General features: G+C 48.0%; 1 protein-coding gene across 2 annotated transcripts in view; it reads right to left on the reverse strand.

Annotated features, from left to right (window-relative positions):
• Positions 1–15,506, reverse strand: part of PYY (peptide YY) — a 50,643-nt gene that overhangs the window by 1,558 nt on the left and 33,579 nt on the right. Inside the window, exons 1-2 of one of the 2 annotated variants that reach the window (XM_039220922.1) lie at positions 12,443–12,496; positions 4,694–4,797 (exon numbers count right to left, since the gene is read on the reverse strand). In XM_039220922.1, the coding sequence (XP_039076853.1) occupies positions 4,694–4,750 (57 nt within the window). In that variant the 5' untranslated portion in view covers positions 4,751–4,797; positions 12,443–12,496. Of the gene's footprint in view, positions 1–4,693; positions 4,798–12,442; positions 12,497–15,506 lie in introns of those variants that run through there. The other variant, XM_039220921.1, reaches the window with a different exon arrangement.

Here is a 15,506-nt window from a genome sequence, read left to right on the forward strand (position 1 = left end):
CCCTAACCTGCCTCTGGGTGGGAATAAGGGGCGTAGCCCGGATACTTCGCCTCCAGCCAGTGAGACGTGTGACCATTCCGTGGAAAATACAACCTTTTCAGCCCTCGCTCGCCAGTACCTTGAAGTTGGGCTGAGCGAATGTGGGGAAAGCCTCTTCCTACTGGAGGTGGGCTGGGAGCTATAACCTTGACTCTTGACCTGCGGTTTATGGTCCTAGAGGAGAGGCCTCTCTGGACACCCCACTATGTCCCTTCTCTGTTAAAGAGTTGGGAAGAGGGTTGAGAGGAGGCCGAGGCCCCACCCGCAACAGCAGCCGAGTCTAGCACCCTCGCACCCAGCCGGACACACGCAGAGCCCGGCCCCAGCAGGCCTGGCACAGAGATCCCCTTCAAAGCAGTTCACCCCATCCCCACCCAGGTGTCATTCAGGCACTGGCGTCTTCTGGGGTTGAGTGATCCCAGGGCTGCCCATGCACGTGCCACTGTCCCCAGCCCATTGTCATCTCCACCGGGGTCTGGGGCGAAGATCCGCACCCAGGGCCTTGGAAAGAAAGAGGAAGGGACGACTGTTTATTAGGCTCCTGCTGTGTACTGGGCAGAACAGGATTTCCGCACAACAAGGCAATGAGCTGAGTTTATGCCCATTTTACAGATAAGGAAACTGAAGCTCTGAGAGAGGAGGGAACCCAGGACTCAACCCAGAGAAAAGGGCTGGGGCAGGCCACTGGAAGAGGTCCTCTCAGCTGAGGAGCAGAAAGGCTTATGGCCTGGGATCAGAAGCTGGGCATGGGAGCAGGGGAGGGGAGGCTAATTTGGGGGCCTGCTACCCTTTCTGGGGCCAACTGCATTGTACCTACCTGGCCCCACTGGGAAAAGGGGGTTGTTGGGGAGTGTCCCCATAATACCCTTTCCAGGTCCCCCCTCCCCTGCCTGGCCAGAGCCACCAGGGCTTCCCTGTGTCCCATCAGCCCCTGAGGGCAGGAGGGCCATCTTGGTAGTGGGCCAGCCCCTCCACCCTCTCAGACAGATGGCCGTGGGTGTTATTTTTAGAGCTCTCTCAAGGTGGAGAGTCTAAGGCTCCCTCAATCATCTTTTTACAGGTTCAATCATCTGCACTCTCCGGAAATGGTTCCTTAACAACTAGTCAGGCCTCGGGGGCCCCCCGCACACCTGAAGAAAGGCCAGGGCAGCTGAGCATGGATGTGGAAGAGGGGACATGGACCCTATACTCAGAGGGAGAAGAAAAATCATTCATCCAAAGGGCAGGGTTCAGCCCTGTTCTCCAGGAACCCCAGCCTCAGAGGAGAGTCGTGGCCATATCCTTGGGGATCCCCAGTCTGAGGGGAAGGGAGCAGCAGTATCACTGGGGGGGGTGCTCAAACCAAGGAAGGAGGCACTCCGCGATCCTTCTAGAGCCCCAGTCTGGAGAGTTCCCAGGACATAGGGACAGAGAGGAAAATAGAGGGACAAGCCTGGGTCCAGTTGGGGGAGCGGACAGCAAAAATAAAGAACACTCTTCCAGATGGCCATGGCAAGAAAGAGGCAGGCGCTCATGCTTGGGATGGAAAGGACAGCCGGAGGTGGGGGGTGGGGCTGGTTAGGGCATCTGTAACCCCAGGGTCAGAGCCAAGACAAGGACCCTGAGGGCTAAAGGGGACAGGGATATCTGAGAGTATGGGGGCTGGGCACAGCAGCTCTGGCTGGGGTGGTGACGGGGACGGGGGTGGGGGGGCAATTCTATGCACTGATCCCAGGCAGAGAGAGATGACAGGGATCGTGAAATGCCCAAAGGGAATCGGTGGCCTCTCTGGAACCTTCTCATGCCTTGGGGAATTTGGGGTCTGAGGATGAATGGGAGCAGAGGAGAAACAGAGAAGCCAGAAGGCATTGGGGGAGGCCCGGATTCAGGGTACAACCCCTAAAGAAGTCACTTCCCTATTTACATTTAGAGTGAAAGAGAGAGGGACCTGAGACTGTCCCTCAGGGCCGACCCGGAGCCAGCCTCCCACACCCCACAAACCTCCCTCTGCCACACCCGCCCTCCGATTCCACTTCCCAATTACAGGGCAAGCTGATTGGTTCATTAATCACCACCTCCTCATTGAAGAGTTTATTAACTTGTTTATTAGTGGGGAGAATGTCTCAGCCCTCGATCAATGGGCTCAGTTACCCCCCACCTACACACCCGCCACCATCATGACTCAGTTGCTGTTAGACATGTCTGCAAGGTGGGGGGACTGATATCTGTAAAAGGAGAAACTTCAGAATAATTTTATTGTAGACTTGGGGCCAGCATCTGCCTCCAACCTGTGCTCAAAAGGTAGAAGGGACAGAATCCCTGGGGTCCCTTGATCCCCATTCCCAGAACACCTTAGCAAGGCCACTCCGGGGGTCAGGGAGGCCAGGAACTTGGACCCCAGCTGAGCAGTCCCCTTGCCCAGCGGGTTTAAGGGCCACTCATCAAGATAAGATGACCCATGCCACACATCCCCAGAGGCTTAGCATTCTGTACCCCACCGCACCACCAGCCCACTGTTCCCCACTTCTCGCCACACAAGGGCTCTCTGTAATATATCACACACTGGGCAGCGCTAGCCCCCTGCCTTCCACCTGCAGCAAGGCCTCAGGCCCAAGGTCCTAGGGACAGCAAGTTGCCTGAAGTAAGAAAGAGTCAATCCTCATCCAACAAACCCTTATTAAGCCCCTCCTCGGTGGCAGGCGCCATGCTAAGCACAGAGGACAGAGCAGTGAACTAACAGGCAAAATCCTTGCCCCAGTGGAACTCACATTCTAGAGGCAGGAAATAGGACATCAGTAAATAAACAAGAAAGCATGTAGTATGCTGATTATGGTAGGTGCTATAGGAAAAAGTCAGGGTAAGGGGATAAAGAGTCCTGGGGTGCACAGGGTTTATTTTATGTTGGATGGTTAGGGAAAGCCTCACTTATACGATGGCATTTGAAGGAATGTCTACCTTCATTCTACCTTGGGAAGAAATGTTCCAGGTGGGGGAGAGAGCATGTGCAAAGGCCCTGAGGTAGGAATGTTCTTGGCAGTTTGAGGATGGCAAGGAGGCCCATGTGGCTGGAGTGCAGTGAGCAGTAGGGATATTGGAAGGAGAGATCAGGGAGCAGCAGGGGGCTGGATCATGGAGGACCTTGTTGGCTGCTATAAGGACTCTGCCTTTTGCAAAAAAAAAAAAAAGGACTCTGCCTTTTGCTCAGAATGACATGAGAGCTTCAGTCCAAGGAAGGACATGGTGTGACTTAGGCGCTTTTTTTTCTGAAGATTTTTTTTTTTTTAAGTAATCTCTCCACCCAATGTGGGGCTCCAACCCACAACCCTGAGACCAAGAGTCACATACTCCACTGATTGAGCTAGCCAGGCACCCCCTGACTTAGGTTTTAAAGAAAGCATCTTGGCTGCTGTGTTGAGAATAGACTGAAGGAAGGCAAGGTCAGAAGCAGGAAGTCCAGGGGACTCCTGGATGGCTCAGGTGGTTGAGCGCCTGAGTCTTGGTTTGGGCTCAGGTCATGATCTCACGGTTCATGAATCTGAGCCCCACACTAGGCTCTGTGCTGTCAGTGCAGAGCCTGCTTAGAATTCTCTCTTCCCCTTTCTCTCTGTTCCTTCTCCATTTGCTCTCTCTCTCAAAATATAAACTTGGGGGGGTGCCTGGGTGGCTCAGTCAGTTAAGCATCTAAATTCAGCTCAAGTCATGATCTCATGGTTTGAGAGTTCAAGTCTGCATCAGGCTCTGTGCTGACATCTCAGAACCTGGAGCCTGTTTCAGATTCTGTGTCTCTGTCTCTCTCTCTCTGCTCTTTCCCCATTCACACTCTGTTTCTCTCAAAAAAAACATTTTTTTTTTAATTTAAAAAGAAGAAGGAGAAGGAGAGAAACAGAGAAGCCAGTTAAGAACCTACTGCAATAATCCAGCCAAGACACGATAGTGGCGCAGATACACACACAGACACAGTCACACACACACACACACACACACTCCCCACAGGTGCAGATATGCCTCACGTGTCACCTAAGTACAACTTGCAGTTATGTCCAGACAGTACTGACAATGTTTCATCTGGCTCATCTAGCGAAGAAAGTCCCCGGAGGAGACAGCAGAAAATCAATGGATGTCAGCAGGAGTTAGACCGTGGATCTGTCTGCCCGCTAATTTTTAATGCTCTCATTTGTTATCCATGTGAAACTCTCCGTGTTACCTTGACTGCTAGCCGTAGCCCGGGAAAATATTGGCTACCATGATGGCGCTTATCGAAATGCAAGCTTGTTCGTTTTGTCACGAGTATAAATGTCCTGTTACCTAAAACCACTCTGGTTCTTGGCTGGGAATGAGGCCGAGAATGAAGAATAGTCCGTTGACACCACTGAGAAATAGCCACCTGTCCAAAGGGATATTAGCCACATTCAAGGAAGCCTTGTCATCTGCTTTGATAAATGGCAGGGAAGCGGCAGGGGCATTCTCTATTTCCCACGATCCGTCATTGTGTACAAAGCCCTGTGGGAGGCACATGGGACCATGGGTGAGTGAGTGAGGTCAATGAAAATTGTTCAAACTGTCACACCTTCAATTCTGCTTATATCTAAGGGGTAGGTTTGGGAGGTAGCAAGGCCAAGAAATAAAGGATTTTCATCCCTTACAACAGGAGTTCTCCTAGGAGACCTTTCCTTACCCCAAGTTGCTGGTCCTTCTGTAAAACGCAGCGACAGATGCCTGTGGCATGGTGCATTCCCAAGAGACAGGCATCTCTCTAGAACAGGTATAAGCAAAGTCTTTCTGTAAAAGACCAAACAGTAAATATTTCAGTCTCTGTTCAGCTGTTCAGCCTGGCTATCGAAGCACAAAAGCAGCCATAGAACTATGCAAAAGAAATGCGTGGGTGTGGCTGTGCTCCAATAAAACTTTATTTGTGGGTATTAAAGATGGAATTTCACATAATTTTCATGTCATATTCTTTGATTTTCCCCCCAACCATTTAAAAATGTAAAACCAGTCATCGTGAAACCATTTGACCTCAGGATGTGACCAAAACAGACCCGTGGAACCACAGTTTGCTGACCCAAGGTCTCAAAAAGCAGGTACTTGAGTTGCCCCCGGGGTTGAGTTTTTTGTTTACCAAGCCTCAGCTGGACGTCTAGCCTGTTTCAGCCAGGTATACTCGTCATTGTAATCCTATAACCACATAATCCTATTATCTCGTAATTCAATTAAATATTAGACAAACTGATGAAATGTGAGTGCACAGAGTCACTTCCTTGAAAACTAAGGTGGGCGCTTTGGAAACACTAAACAGAGACTTGCTGAAATGCTGAATTAGGCTCTAGCCCCTGCCCAGAAGGCCTGTGCACAGCCCCCTCCACCACATAAATGCTCCTGGTCCTAGGGATGAGCCTCTGTCTGAGTCTGGAACGTTTCCGGGACCTTCAGTCATAGGAGACCTGTGCTGCTGGTACAGAAACTCAGATCCTGAAAGTGACGTGATTCTGGGAAGAAACAATTATAACCCGGGCCATTTGCGACCTTGTATCTGTGACTCTGGATGTCTCACGTGGTGCCACCCAGGAAATGGTTGTTGAATCAATGAACAAGTCAGTCTATTAAGTTAAAATATTGGTGCACCTGCCTTAACAGAGACCAAATAATGGTACCATGGAGGTTTATTTCCCTCTCATACAAGGGTCCGAGCTGACAGATGGTCCAGAGGCAGGGCTCTGGTCATGGCTCTGACCCACAAGGAGCCCAGACACCCTTTATCTTGTTACCCCAAGACTGTTGCACTCATTTGTATGGTGGGAGAATGTCCATCCCTCCCCCCGCACAACCACATGCCAGCTCGTGGGAATGAGAAAGAGGAAGTAGAGAGGGAGCATTTTCCTCTTAAAGAGACAATTGGGGGGCCGCCTGGGTGGCTCAGTTGGTTGAGGTCCAACTCTTGATTTCAGCTCAGGTCATGGGATCAAGCCCAGCATGGGGGTCTGTGCAGATAGCATGGAGCCTGCTTGGGATTCTCTCTCTTCCTCTGCCCCTCTCCCCCTGTTCTCACTCTCTCTCTCTCTCTCATAAATAAAAACATCAATAGATAGATAGATAGATAGATAGATAGATAGGTAGATAGATAGATAGACAGATAATAAAGTGAGGAAGCTGCACGTGTTACTTCAGCTCCTACCCCAGTGGCTGGAATGTGGTCACGTGGCCATTCTTCACTAGGAGGGGCCAGGACATGAAGTCCTCACCACGAGGATAGCCACTTCCGTGGGGTTCTCCAACCTCAACGGCCAATGCTCTGATTCTCCTGACACCAGGTGGGTGCCGGACAATTTGCCTCCATTCTGACGCTAACTACAAAGGTTGGCAGGGCTCCCACAGCTGACGGGTCCAGTCTCACAAACTGGCCCTACTTCAGATGCCCCCGAAAGTCCTGAGCCTCCTGTACTTCTTACCAACTGACTATAAATCTGGGACCCCCACGACCCCCTCCTCAGGTTTGATCATTTGCTAGAACATCTCAAAGAACTCAAGAACACACTTTGTTTACATGTCCTGGTTTATTATAAAAGATGTTGTAAAGGATGCAAATGAGCAGCCAGATAGAGAGGGACACGGGGGGGGGGGGGGGAAGGTGTGGAAGGGAGCTCTGCCCTCCTTGGGGATGGGGGTGGGGCTGAAAGTTCCAGGCTTCCAGGCAAAGCTTGGTCTCTCTGGCAACCAGAACCCACCCTGAAGCTATCTAGAGGCCCACTCACCAAGAGTCACCTCATTAAAACAAAAGATGCCCCTTTCACCCGGGAATTGCAAGAGATTTAGGAGCTCTGTGTCAGGAGCTAGGGACAAAGACCAAATATATATTTCTTATTATGCCACAGCCCCCTGTGCTAATAATCTCCAAATCTTTGTCACTTGCTCCTCTGCTGTGCTCTGAACCATATGATCCTCTGTGCCAGACATATCCATCTGGATGTCTCCCAGTCATCTAAAACTCCATGTCACCTAGAAAACAAAATTAATGAGTCAGGGGCCCCCGGGTGTCTCGTTCAGTTAAGCTTCTGACTTCAGCTCAGGTCATGATCCCATGGTTCATGGGATCAAGCCCCACATCGGGCGCTGTGCTGACAGCTCAGAGCCTGGAGCCTGCTTCAGATTCTGTGTCTCCTTCTCTCTCTGCCCCTCCCCCCACTTGCACTCTGTCTCTCTCTCAAAATAAAATAAAGACATAAAAATGTTTTTAAAAAAGAATACCAGAACCAGGAGAAGCTTCAACTCACACAGACGAATGCAAATGTCAAGATGACACAGAGGCTGGGTTTCTCTGACAAAGACTTCAAAGCAGCGATTTCATTTCATTTCATTTCATTTCATTTCATTTCAAGAGAGAAAGAAAGCACGAGCAGGGGAGAGGGACAGAGGGAGAGGGAGAGAATCTGAAGCAGGCCCCATGCTCAGCACAGAGCCTGACGCGGGGCTCAGTCCCACGACCCTGGGATCATGACCTGAGTAGAAAACAAGAGTCAGATGCTCAACCAACTGAGCCCCGCCATGTGCCCCCCAAAGCCGCTATTCTAAATGCTTCAGGCAAATACCCTTTAAGTCAATGAAAAGATAGAAAGTCTCAGCTATTAAAGATATAAAAAAAAGAACCAAATGGAAATTTTAGAAGTGAAAAAATAAAATAACCAAAATAGATATTCCATGGATGGGATCAAATAGCAGAATGGATATAACAAAGGAAAGAACTAGTGGACTTGAAGATAGAGCAATAGAAATTATGCACTAGAAGTCACAGAGAGGGGGCACCTGACTGGCTCAGTGGGTGGAGCATGTGACTCTTGATCTCGGGGTCGTGAGTTTGAGCCCCGTGTTGGGTGTGGAGACTACTCAAAATTTTTTTAAAATCATGGAGACAAAAATATTGGGAAAAAAAACATGAACAGAGCTTCAGGGATACAAAAGGATAATAGCAAATGGTTTAATATTCATGACATCAGAGTTCCAGAAGGCAAGGAGAAAGTGTGCTACCAAAAAAGAAAAAAAGTTTGAAGAAATAATGGCTGAAAACTTAGTTCTCAGATTTGGCAAAAGACCTAAACTTACAGATTTAAGAACCTCGGCAAACCCAGACAGGACAAATTAAGATCATAATCATGCCACTGAAAACCAAAGCCAAAAAAATCTTGGAAGCAGCCAAAGAAAACAAGTTGTTTATAGGGAAACATCTATGCAAATGACTTCCTATTTGTCACCAGAAACTGTGAGACCAGAAAGAAGTGGAATAACATTCTTCGAGTGCTGAAAGACGCTGTCAACCCGGTATTCAGTGAAAATGTCTTACATTATGAAAGTGAAGTAAAGAAAACCTCAGTGAGGGGCCCCTGGCTGGCTAGGTCTGTGGAGCCTGTGACTCTTGATCCTGGGATTGTGAGTTCGAGCCCCACATTGGGTGTGTATTTTACTTAAAAATAAAATCTTTAAGGGGTGCTTGGGTGGCTCAGTCGGTTAAGTGTACGACTTCAGCTCAGGTCATGATCTCACATTTCATGAGTTCAAGCCCCACGTCGGGCTCTGTGCTGACAGCTTAGAGCCTGGAGCCTGCTTCAGATTCTGTGTCTCCCTCCCTCTCTGTCCCTTCCCTGCTTGCACTCTGTCTCTGTCTCAAAAATAAACATTTAAAAAATTTTTAATAAAAAGATAAAAGCTTTAAGACAAAAATTAAATTCTCAGTGAGAAAGAACTAAGAGAATTTAGTGCATATCGGCACTAAAAGAATTGCTGAAGGAAACTCTTCAGACTGATGGGATTTTCTTCTAAAGTTAAACTTTAGACCCTTCAGACCCTGTATGATCTAGAAATCCCACATGGCATTTATCCTAGAGAAATGAACACATATGTCTACACAGAAACCTGTCCACGAATGTTTGTAGCAGCTCTATTCATAATTGCCCTAAGTTGGAAACAATCCAAATGCCCTTCAGTGGGTGACTGAATGAAAAAGCCATAGTACATTTGTATATTGGGATATTTACTACTTAGCCACTAAGAGGAATGACTTATTGAGATGCAGGATAAATTGGATTAATGTCAATGGCATTAGGCTGAGTGCACAAAGCCTGTCTCAAAAGGTCACATACTGTATAATTCCAGTGATGGGGGCGGGGGCATCGGACTTCGGCTCAGGTCATGATCTCACAGTTCATGAGTTCGAGCCCCACATCAGGCTCTGTGCTGACGGCTCAGAACCTGAAGCCTGCTTCAGATTCTCTGTCTCCCTCTCTGCCCCTCCCTTGCTCTCTCTCCCAAAATAAACACTGGAGGTTCCTCAAAAAATTAACAATAGAACTCCCCTATGACTCAGCAATAGCACTGCTAGGAATTTACCCAAGGGATACAGGGCACATGCACCCCAATGTTCATAGCAGTACTTTCAGCAATAGCCGGGGCACCTACGTGGCTCAGTCGGTTAAGCAGTCGACTTCAGCTCAGGTCATGATCTCACGGTTCGTGGGTTCAAGCCCCGCGTCGGGCTCTGAGCTAGCTGTCAGCAGCTCTGTAGCCTGCTTCAGATTCTGTGTCTCTCTGACCCTCCCCTGCTCATGCTGTCTCTCTCTCTCAGAGATGAATAAAACATTAAAAAAAAAAAACAATAGCCAAATCATGGAAAGAGCCTAAGTGTCCATCAACTGACGAATGGATCAAGAAGATGTGGTTTATGTATACAATGGAATACTACATGGCAATGAGAAAGAATGAAATCTGGCCATTTGTAGCAACGTGGATGGAACTCGAGGGTGTTATGCTAAGTGAAATAAGGCAGAGAAGGACAGATACCATATGTTTTCACTCATGTGTGGAACAGGAGAAACTTAACAGAGGACCACAGGGGAGGGGAAGGGGAAGAAAACAGTTACGGAGAGGGAAGGAGGCAAGCCATAAGAGACCCTTAAATACTGAGAACAAACTGAGGTCTGATGGGGGTGGGGGGAGAGGGGAAGGGGGTGATGGGCATGGAGGAGGGCACTTGTTGGGATGAGCACTGGGTGTTATATGCAAACCAACTTCACAATAAACTATTTAAAAAAAACAAAATAAATAAACATTAAAACAATTTTTAAGTCAATTTTACTGTATGTTAATATTTTTAACTGCTTGGGGCGCCTGGGTGGCTTAGTCGGTTAAGCGTCCGACTTTCGCTTAGGTCATGATCTCGCGGTTCGTGGGTTCGAGCCCCGCATCGGGCTCTGTGCTGACTGCCAGCTCAGAGCCTGGAGCCTGATTCAGTCTGTGAATCCCTCTCTCTCTGACCCTACACTGATCACACAGTCTCTCTCTCTCTCCTAGAAATAAATAAAAATATTAAAAAAAAAATTTTTTTTTAAATAAAAAAAATAAAAAAAAATATTTTTAACTGCTTTCTTAAAGTTACTATCTCTCAAGAGCTCAACACAGTGCCTGGTAAATAGGAAGCTTTCAAAAAGTGTTAAAATAGGGGCGCCTGGGTGGCTTAGTCGGTTAAGCGTCCGACTTTCGCTTAGGTCATGATCTCGCGGTTCGTGGGTTCGAGCCCCGCATCGGGCTCTGTGCTGACTGCCAGCTCAGAGCCTGGAGCCTGATTCAGTCTGTGAATCCCTCTCTCTCTGACCCTACACTGATCACACAGTCTCTCTCTCTCTCCTAGAAATAAATAAAACATTAAAAAAATTTTTTTTTAAAAGTGTTAAAATAAATTTCTGTCTTTTCGAAGCTGAGGCACCTGGCTGTATAAGGAACATATGAGAAAGGCCGGGTGGGAGCTACTGAAAGACCAGGAAAATATCCTGCTCCACTGGCGTCTGTGCCTTCATAAGGTCACTCCCTAGGTGATGTTCCCAGATGGTTTTGTGCAAGGGGAAGAGAAGCGGCATGAAGATTCATGATCATGGTGCAAACAGCTTCCGGGAGGAGGGGAAGTGAGAAGGCGCCGACTGTGGGGAGCAGGTCCAAGTGCATTTAGAGAGCGTAGGGTCTCCTAGAAGCTCAGAGTTCAGCTCCAGAGCCAGACAAATCCTGGTTCAAACTGTGTTCATCTGCTCCCCTAGCCTCTGTGGACAAGCTGCTTCATCTGAGCCTCGCTTCGTCATCTGTGAAAAGTAGATCATAAAACTAGCAGTAAAGCATTATGATGATTTAATGATACGGTGCTGTAAGTTGTTCAGCACCGTTGCCAGCTCATTGTAAATGCCCAATAAAATGCTACATTTTATGGCTATTATTTGCAATAAAGAGATTGGCAGGATACACCTTAAACGTGAACAGAGAGTTGTTTTCTGTGGAGCAGTTTTTTTTTTTTAAGATTCTATTTTTAAGAAATCTCTGCACCCATTGTGAGGCTTGAACTCACAACCCCAAGATCAAAAGTCCCATGTTCTTCCGGCTGAGGGAGCCAGGAGCCCCTTATTAGGATTTTTTTTTTCATCCTCAACATTTCATTATGAAAAAGTTCAAAGTTACAGCAAGTTGAAAAGACTGTTCAGTGAATGTTCTTAGTGCGATCCCGGATCCTTGCTTTTTGCTTATCCGTAGTTTATATTTTTCTACAATAGACATATATTGCCTGGATAATGAAAAATAAATACAAGGGAGGTGAAAAGGAAAAAGCCAACAACTGTGAAAGAGAACAGGAGAAAGGACAGAGTCCCACGGACAAAGTCACTCCCTCCCAGACAGATAGCCTCTGCTGTGCCATCAACTGTCTTTAGAAACGGCGCCACATCTAATTCGAAATTCTTCCAGCCGCTGAGCTATTTCACCCATACGTCACACTCGTGTCCACAGGATGTCAGGAGAGATTTTTGCCAAGCGCCTTGCTGAAGTCCAGACACGGGGACTCTGTAGCACCTCCCCCACCTCCGTCCAAGTAATTCCATTAATGAGGTAAATCAGATCAGCCCAGAGTAATCTGTTCTTATTGGTTTCTGATCACATCTTCCCTTCCACATACTTGTAAACCAAGGATGGCGGGAAAGGCATGGATCCTGGAGTCTGGCTGTTCTGGGTTTGACTCTTGCTTGTATCTCTCAGCTGTGTGACTTTGGGAAAGTTGCCTAACCTCTCTGAACCTGACCGCAAAAAGGGAATAGCAAAGCCTGTGTCACAGGCTTCTTTTGATAAATAAAATAATGGATCTGCCTGTCTCCCTCCCCATCCAAACTGTGGTCTCTTCAAGACCAAGGCCTGGGTTTCCTGTATTTGCACCTCCCCCACCCCCACAGTGCCCAGCACAGAGGGAGACCCTCATCCCAGCCCCTGCCACCCAATGCCCCCTCCACTCCTCTCTCTACACCTCGGCCCCCCCGCGTCTCCCCCTCCCTCTCCAGAGGGACTCCCTTTCCACACATTGCCCTCTCCTCCGTCACCCAGAACTTCCGGCTTCTCCCTCTCTCCCCCTTACCTCCCTTGCCCAGCCCAAGTGACAGGCTTCACCCCTCCTCCATTCCATGTCCCCCGTGCAGCCCGTGGCCTGCTCCGTGGGCACTGGTGGGTGATAAAGTGGTGTCGACTCATTTGCTCGATCACTTGTTAGCAGCTTCATTAGTTCTGAGGGCTCCGTGGAAAGCCATTAGTGTGACTCAGTCCGTGACATCCGTGAGGGGAGCGTAGAAGTGACAGCAGAGCCGGAAGAAAACAGAAAACAACTCACCATCCGCCCTCCTGGCACCTCTCGGGGGACCGAGGCCTGGGCCGGCTGTCCGCAAACTAGGGTTCCGGGGGCCTCTCTTTGACACCCTCCTGCACCTCATGAGATACAGGGGCTGCTGGCCCAGCCGGGAGGACCCTGGTCTGAAGCCCGTTCTAGGCCAACCTACCCCCATGGGTGCCACAGACCTGCCCAACATTCGCATGAAGGGACTTCTTTCTGGGGAAGAGCAACCATGGCTTCCATCAATATTAACACCCCCACTCTCTCCCCTAGGTCACCCCCCTCTCCTGCTGGCGGGCGGGGCTTGGTGGCCTTGGGAATGATTCCCTGTACACTCCATTTCCGTCTGGGCCTCAGAGAGATAAGCGACAAACTTCTCCAAAGTACTGTGCTATTTGGAAGCCACACTCACACCCGTTATTTTTATTTGCTCCTCCAATAGTAAAGGTAGAGGAAATGTTATTTGTAGAGGTCACCCCCATCCCTGCTCTGTGGCTGGGCCTCCGAAAGCATAGCCCTCAACACCCTGCATTGAAAGGGCAGAGGTATCTGTCCATCTGATGCCCGGACTGTGCCCTTGACTCACTTCTCACGTACGGTGCCCTTGACTTACTTCTCTCCGTCGCGGCCCCTAGCTCAGTGCCAGGCTGGGGAAGAGCCTCAATAAACGTGTGTTGGACAAAGTCATGAATGGGTCTTCATTTCATAGTCAAAGATAAGAGACACAAAGAGGTAAGGTGACTTGCCTTACCCGAGGTCACCCAACTTTGAACCAGCTGGGACTTGCCCCTCTGCACAGGCCTGGCTCCACGGCCCTGGGCTTGGTGGAGAGGCAGGGGGTGTGTTCCCTGGTTCTTGCTGGCCATTCCCAAATCTATTCTTCCCTTCTTCATTAGTCAGATAACCTCAGACTCGGCTGAAACCCGGCCATACAGAATAAAACAAAAACAAAAACAAAAATACAGTCCCAACCTCTCTTGCAATTAGTTATGTAGATGTGACCAAGTTCTGGCCAATGAATTTGCAGATGAAAGCAATGTTTATAATTTCCAAGAAGTGTCATTAAAGACACTTTAACAGGGGAGGGGGAGGGAAGGGACTTTAAGGCACCATAATGGTAGGTGGCTTTTTTTCTGCTCCATCCTCCTTTCTGTTTGTTCAAGGAGGACCCAATGGCTGGAGCTCAAGCAGCCATGTTGGACCATGAGGCAAAGGCCACATCTTAGGCAGCCAGAGTAAAAAGCCTGACAGACCCTGGGTCCATGACAAATTCATTACCACGTCAACCCTCAGCTGTCAACTTCTGAGCTCTTTACACGAAAGAGTAACACCTCGTATGTTTATGGCAATCATTCTCAAAGTGTGGTTCCTGGATCAACGGCATCAACTCAAAGCTAGTTAGAGAGACACATTCTCAGGCCCCATCCTGAGAACTGCTGAATCAGAATCTGCAGGGAGGGCCTGGATTTCAGCAAGTTCTCTGCTCCATCCTCATGCACATTCAAGTCTGAGAACCACCAGGCTGAGACATGATAAATTTGAGTGTTTCTTCACCTTCAGCTGAACCTAGTCCCTCATGGTAAAACATCAAATCGAGAGCAAGTCTTCTAGGCAAGGACTACACTTGCCTATACAGCATGTTTGTGAAAAAAAAAATTTTTTTAAGCCCTCCTTTCTCTAGCAAAAACAAGAAGGAAATGTTTAAATGTTTAAATGTATTGGAATACAATTCCGTGTCTAGAAGTAACTAGAAGTGGGCCAGAGGGGAAATGAGGATGTGGGCATCCAGACGGGGCCTGGGGATAGAAGAAGGGGAAGAAGCGAGGAAAAATCAGGGCAGAGAGAAGCTTAGTCAGTGGCAGAGAGCTTAACTTCACCCAAATGGTAGTTCCAAAAATGTTTAAAATTTTTTCCACCTTTCTTTTTGGAGAATAGCACCCATATATTAACATGCGCAAACTGTAAATGTTCAGCTCGATGGGTTTCCATAAACTAATCCTTCCTTCCAACGTATCAATGGAATCACGTGGTAAGTATTCTTTCACAGCCAGCTTCTTTTACTCAACATTAGGTTTGTGAAGCTGGTCCCGCTGTTGTATGTGTTCAATGTGTTTACAGCTTGTTCATTCTCATCTTCTATGATATTCCATTGTGCGAATATGTAACTATTTTCTGGAGATTTTACTTTCAAGTAATCTCTACACCCAACGTGGGGCTCGGACGCACAACCCCGAGATCAGGAGTCCCAAGCTCCACTGACTGAGCCACCCAGGTGCCCCTCATACTTTATTTATCCATTCCACTGTTGAGAGATATTTGGGTAATTTCAGATTCGGGCATATTCCAAATACTGAGGCTGTATGGAAGTGTCTTTTAGTGAATAGGTGTATACATTTCTGTTGAGTATATGTCCCCAAGAGTGGAATTGCTGGGTTCCAGGGTGAGTACGTGTTAAGTTTCAGTAGATATAGCCAAACAATTTCTCAAAGTGGTTTACCAATTCACACTCCCCCCCGGCAGCGCGTGAGAATGCTGGCCTCTCCACATCCTTGCCAACACGTGGTGTTCCCCCTTTCTGCATCTTAGCCGTTCCCGTACATGTGTAGTAGTGTCTCATTGTGGTTTTAATTTGCATTTGCCTGATGACCAACAAAGTTGAGCACCTCTTCCTGCTTATTGACTATTTGAAGATTTTCTTTTAGTGAATTGCCTGTTCAAGCCTTTTACCTATTTTTTCCTACTGGATTGTCTACCTTTTTTCTTATTGATTTATAAAAGTTCTTTTTTTAAATTTTAAAATGTTTTTTTAATTTAT

This window comes from Hyaena hyaena, unplaced genomic scaffold, assembly GCF_003009895.1.
Source record: "Hyaena hyaena isolate Hyena2069 unplaced genomic scaffold, ASM300989v1 scaffold_925, whole genome shotgun sequence".
In the NCBI taxonomy this organism is placed as follows: Eukaryota; Metazoa; Chordata; class Mammalia; order Carnivora; family Hyaenidae; genus Hyaena; species Hyaena hyaena.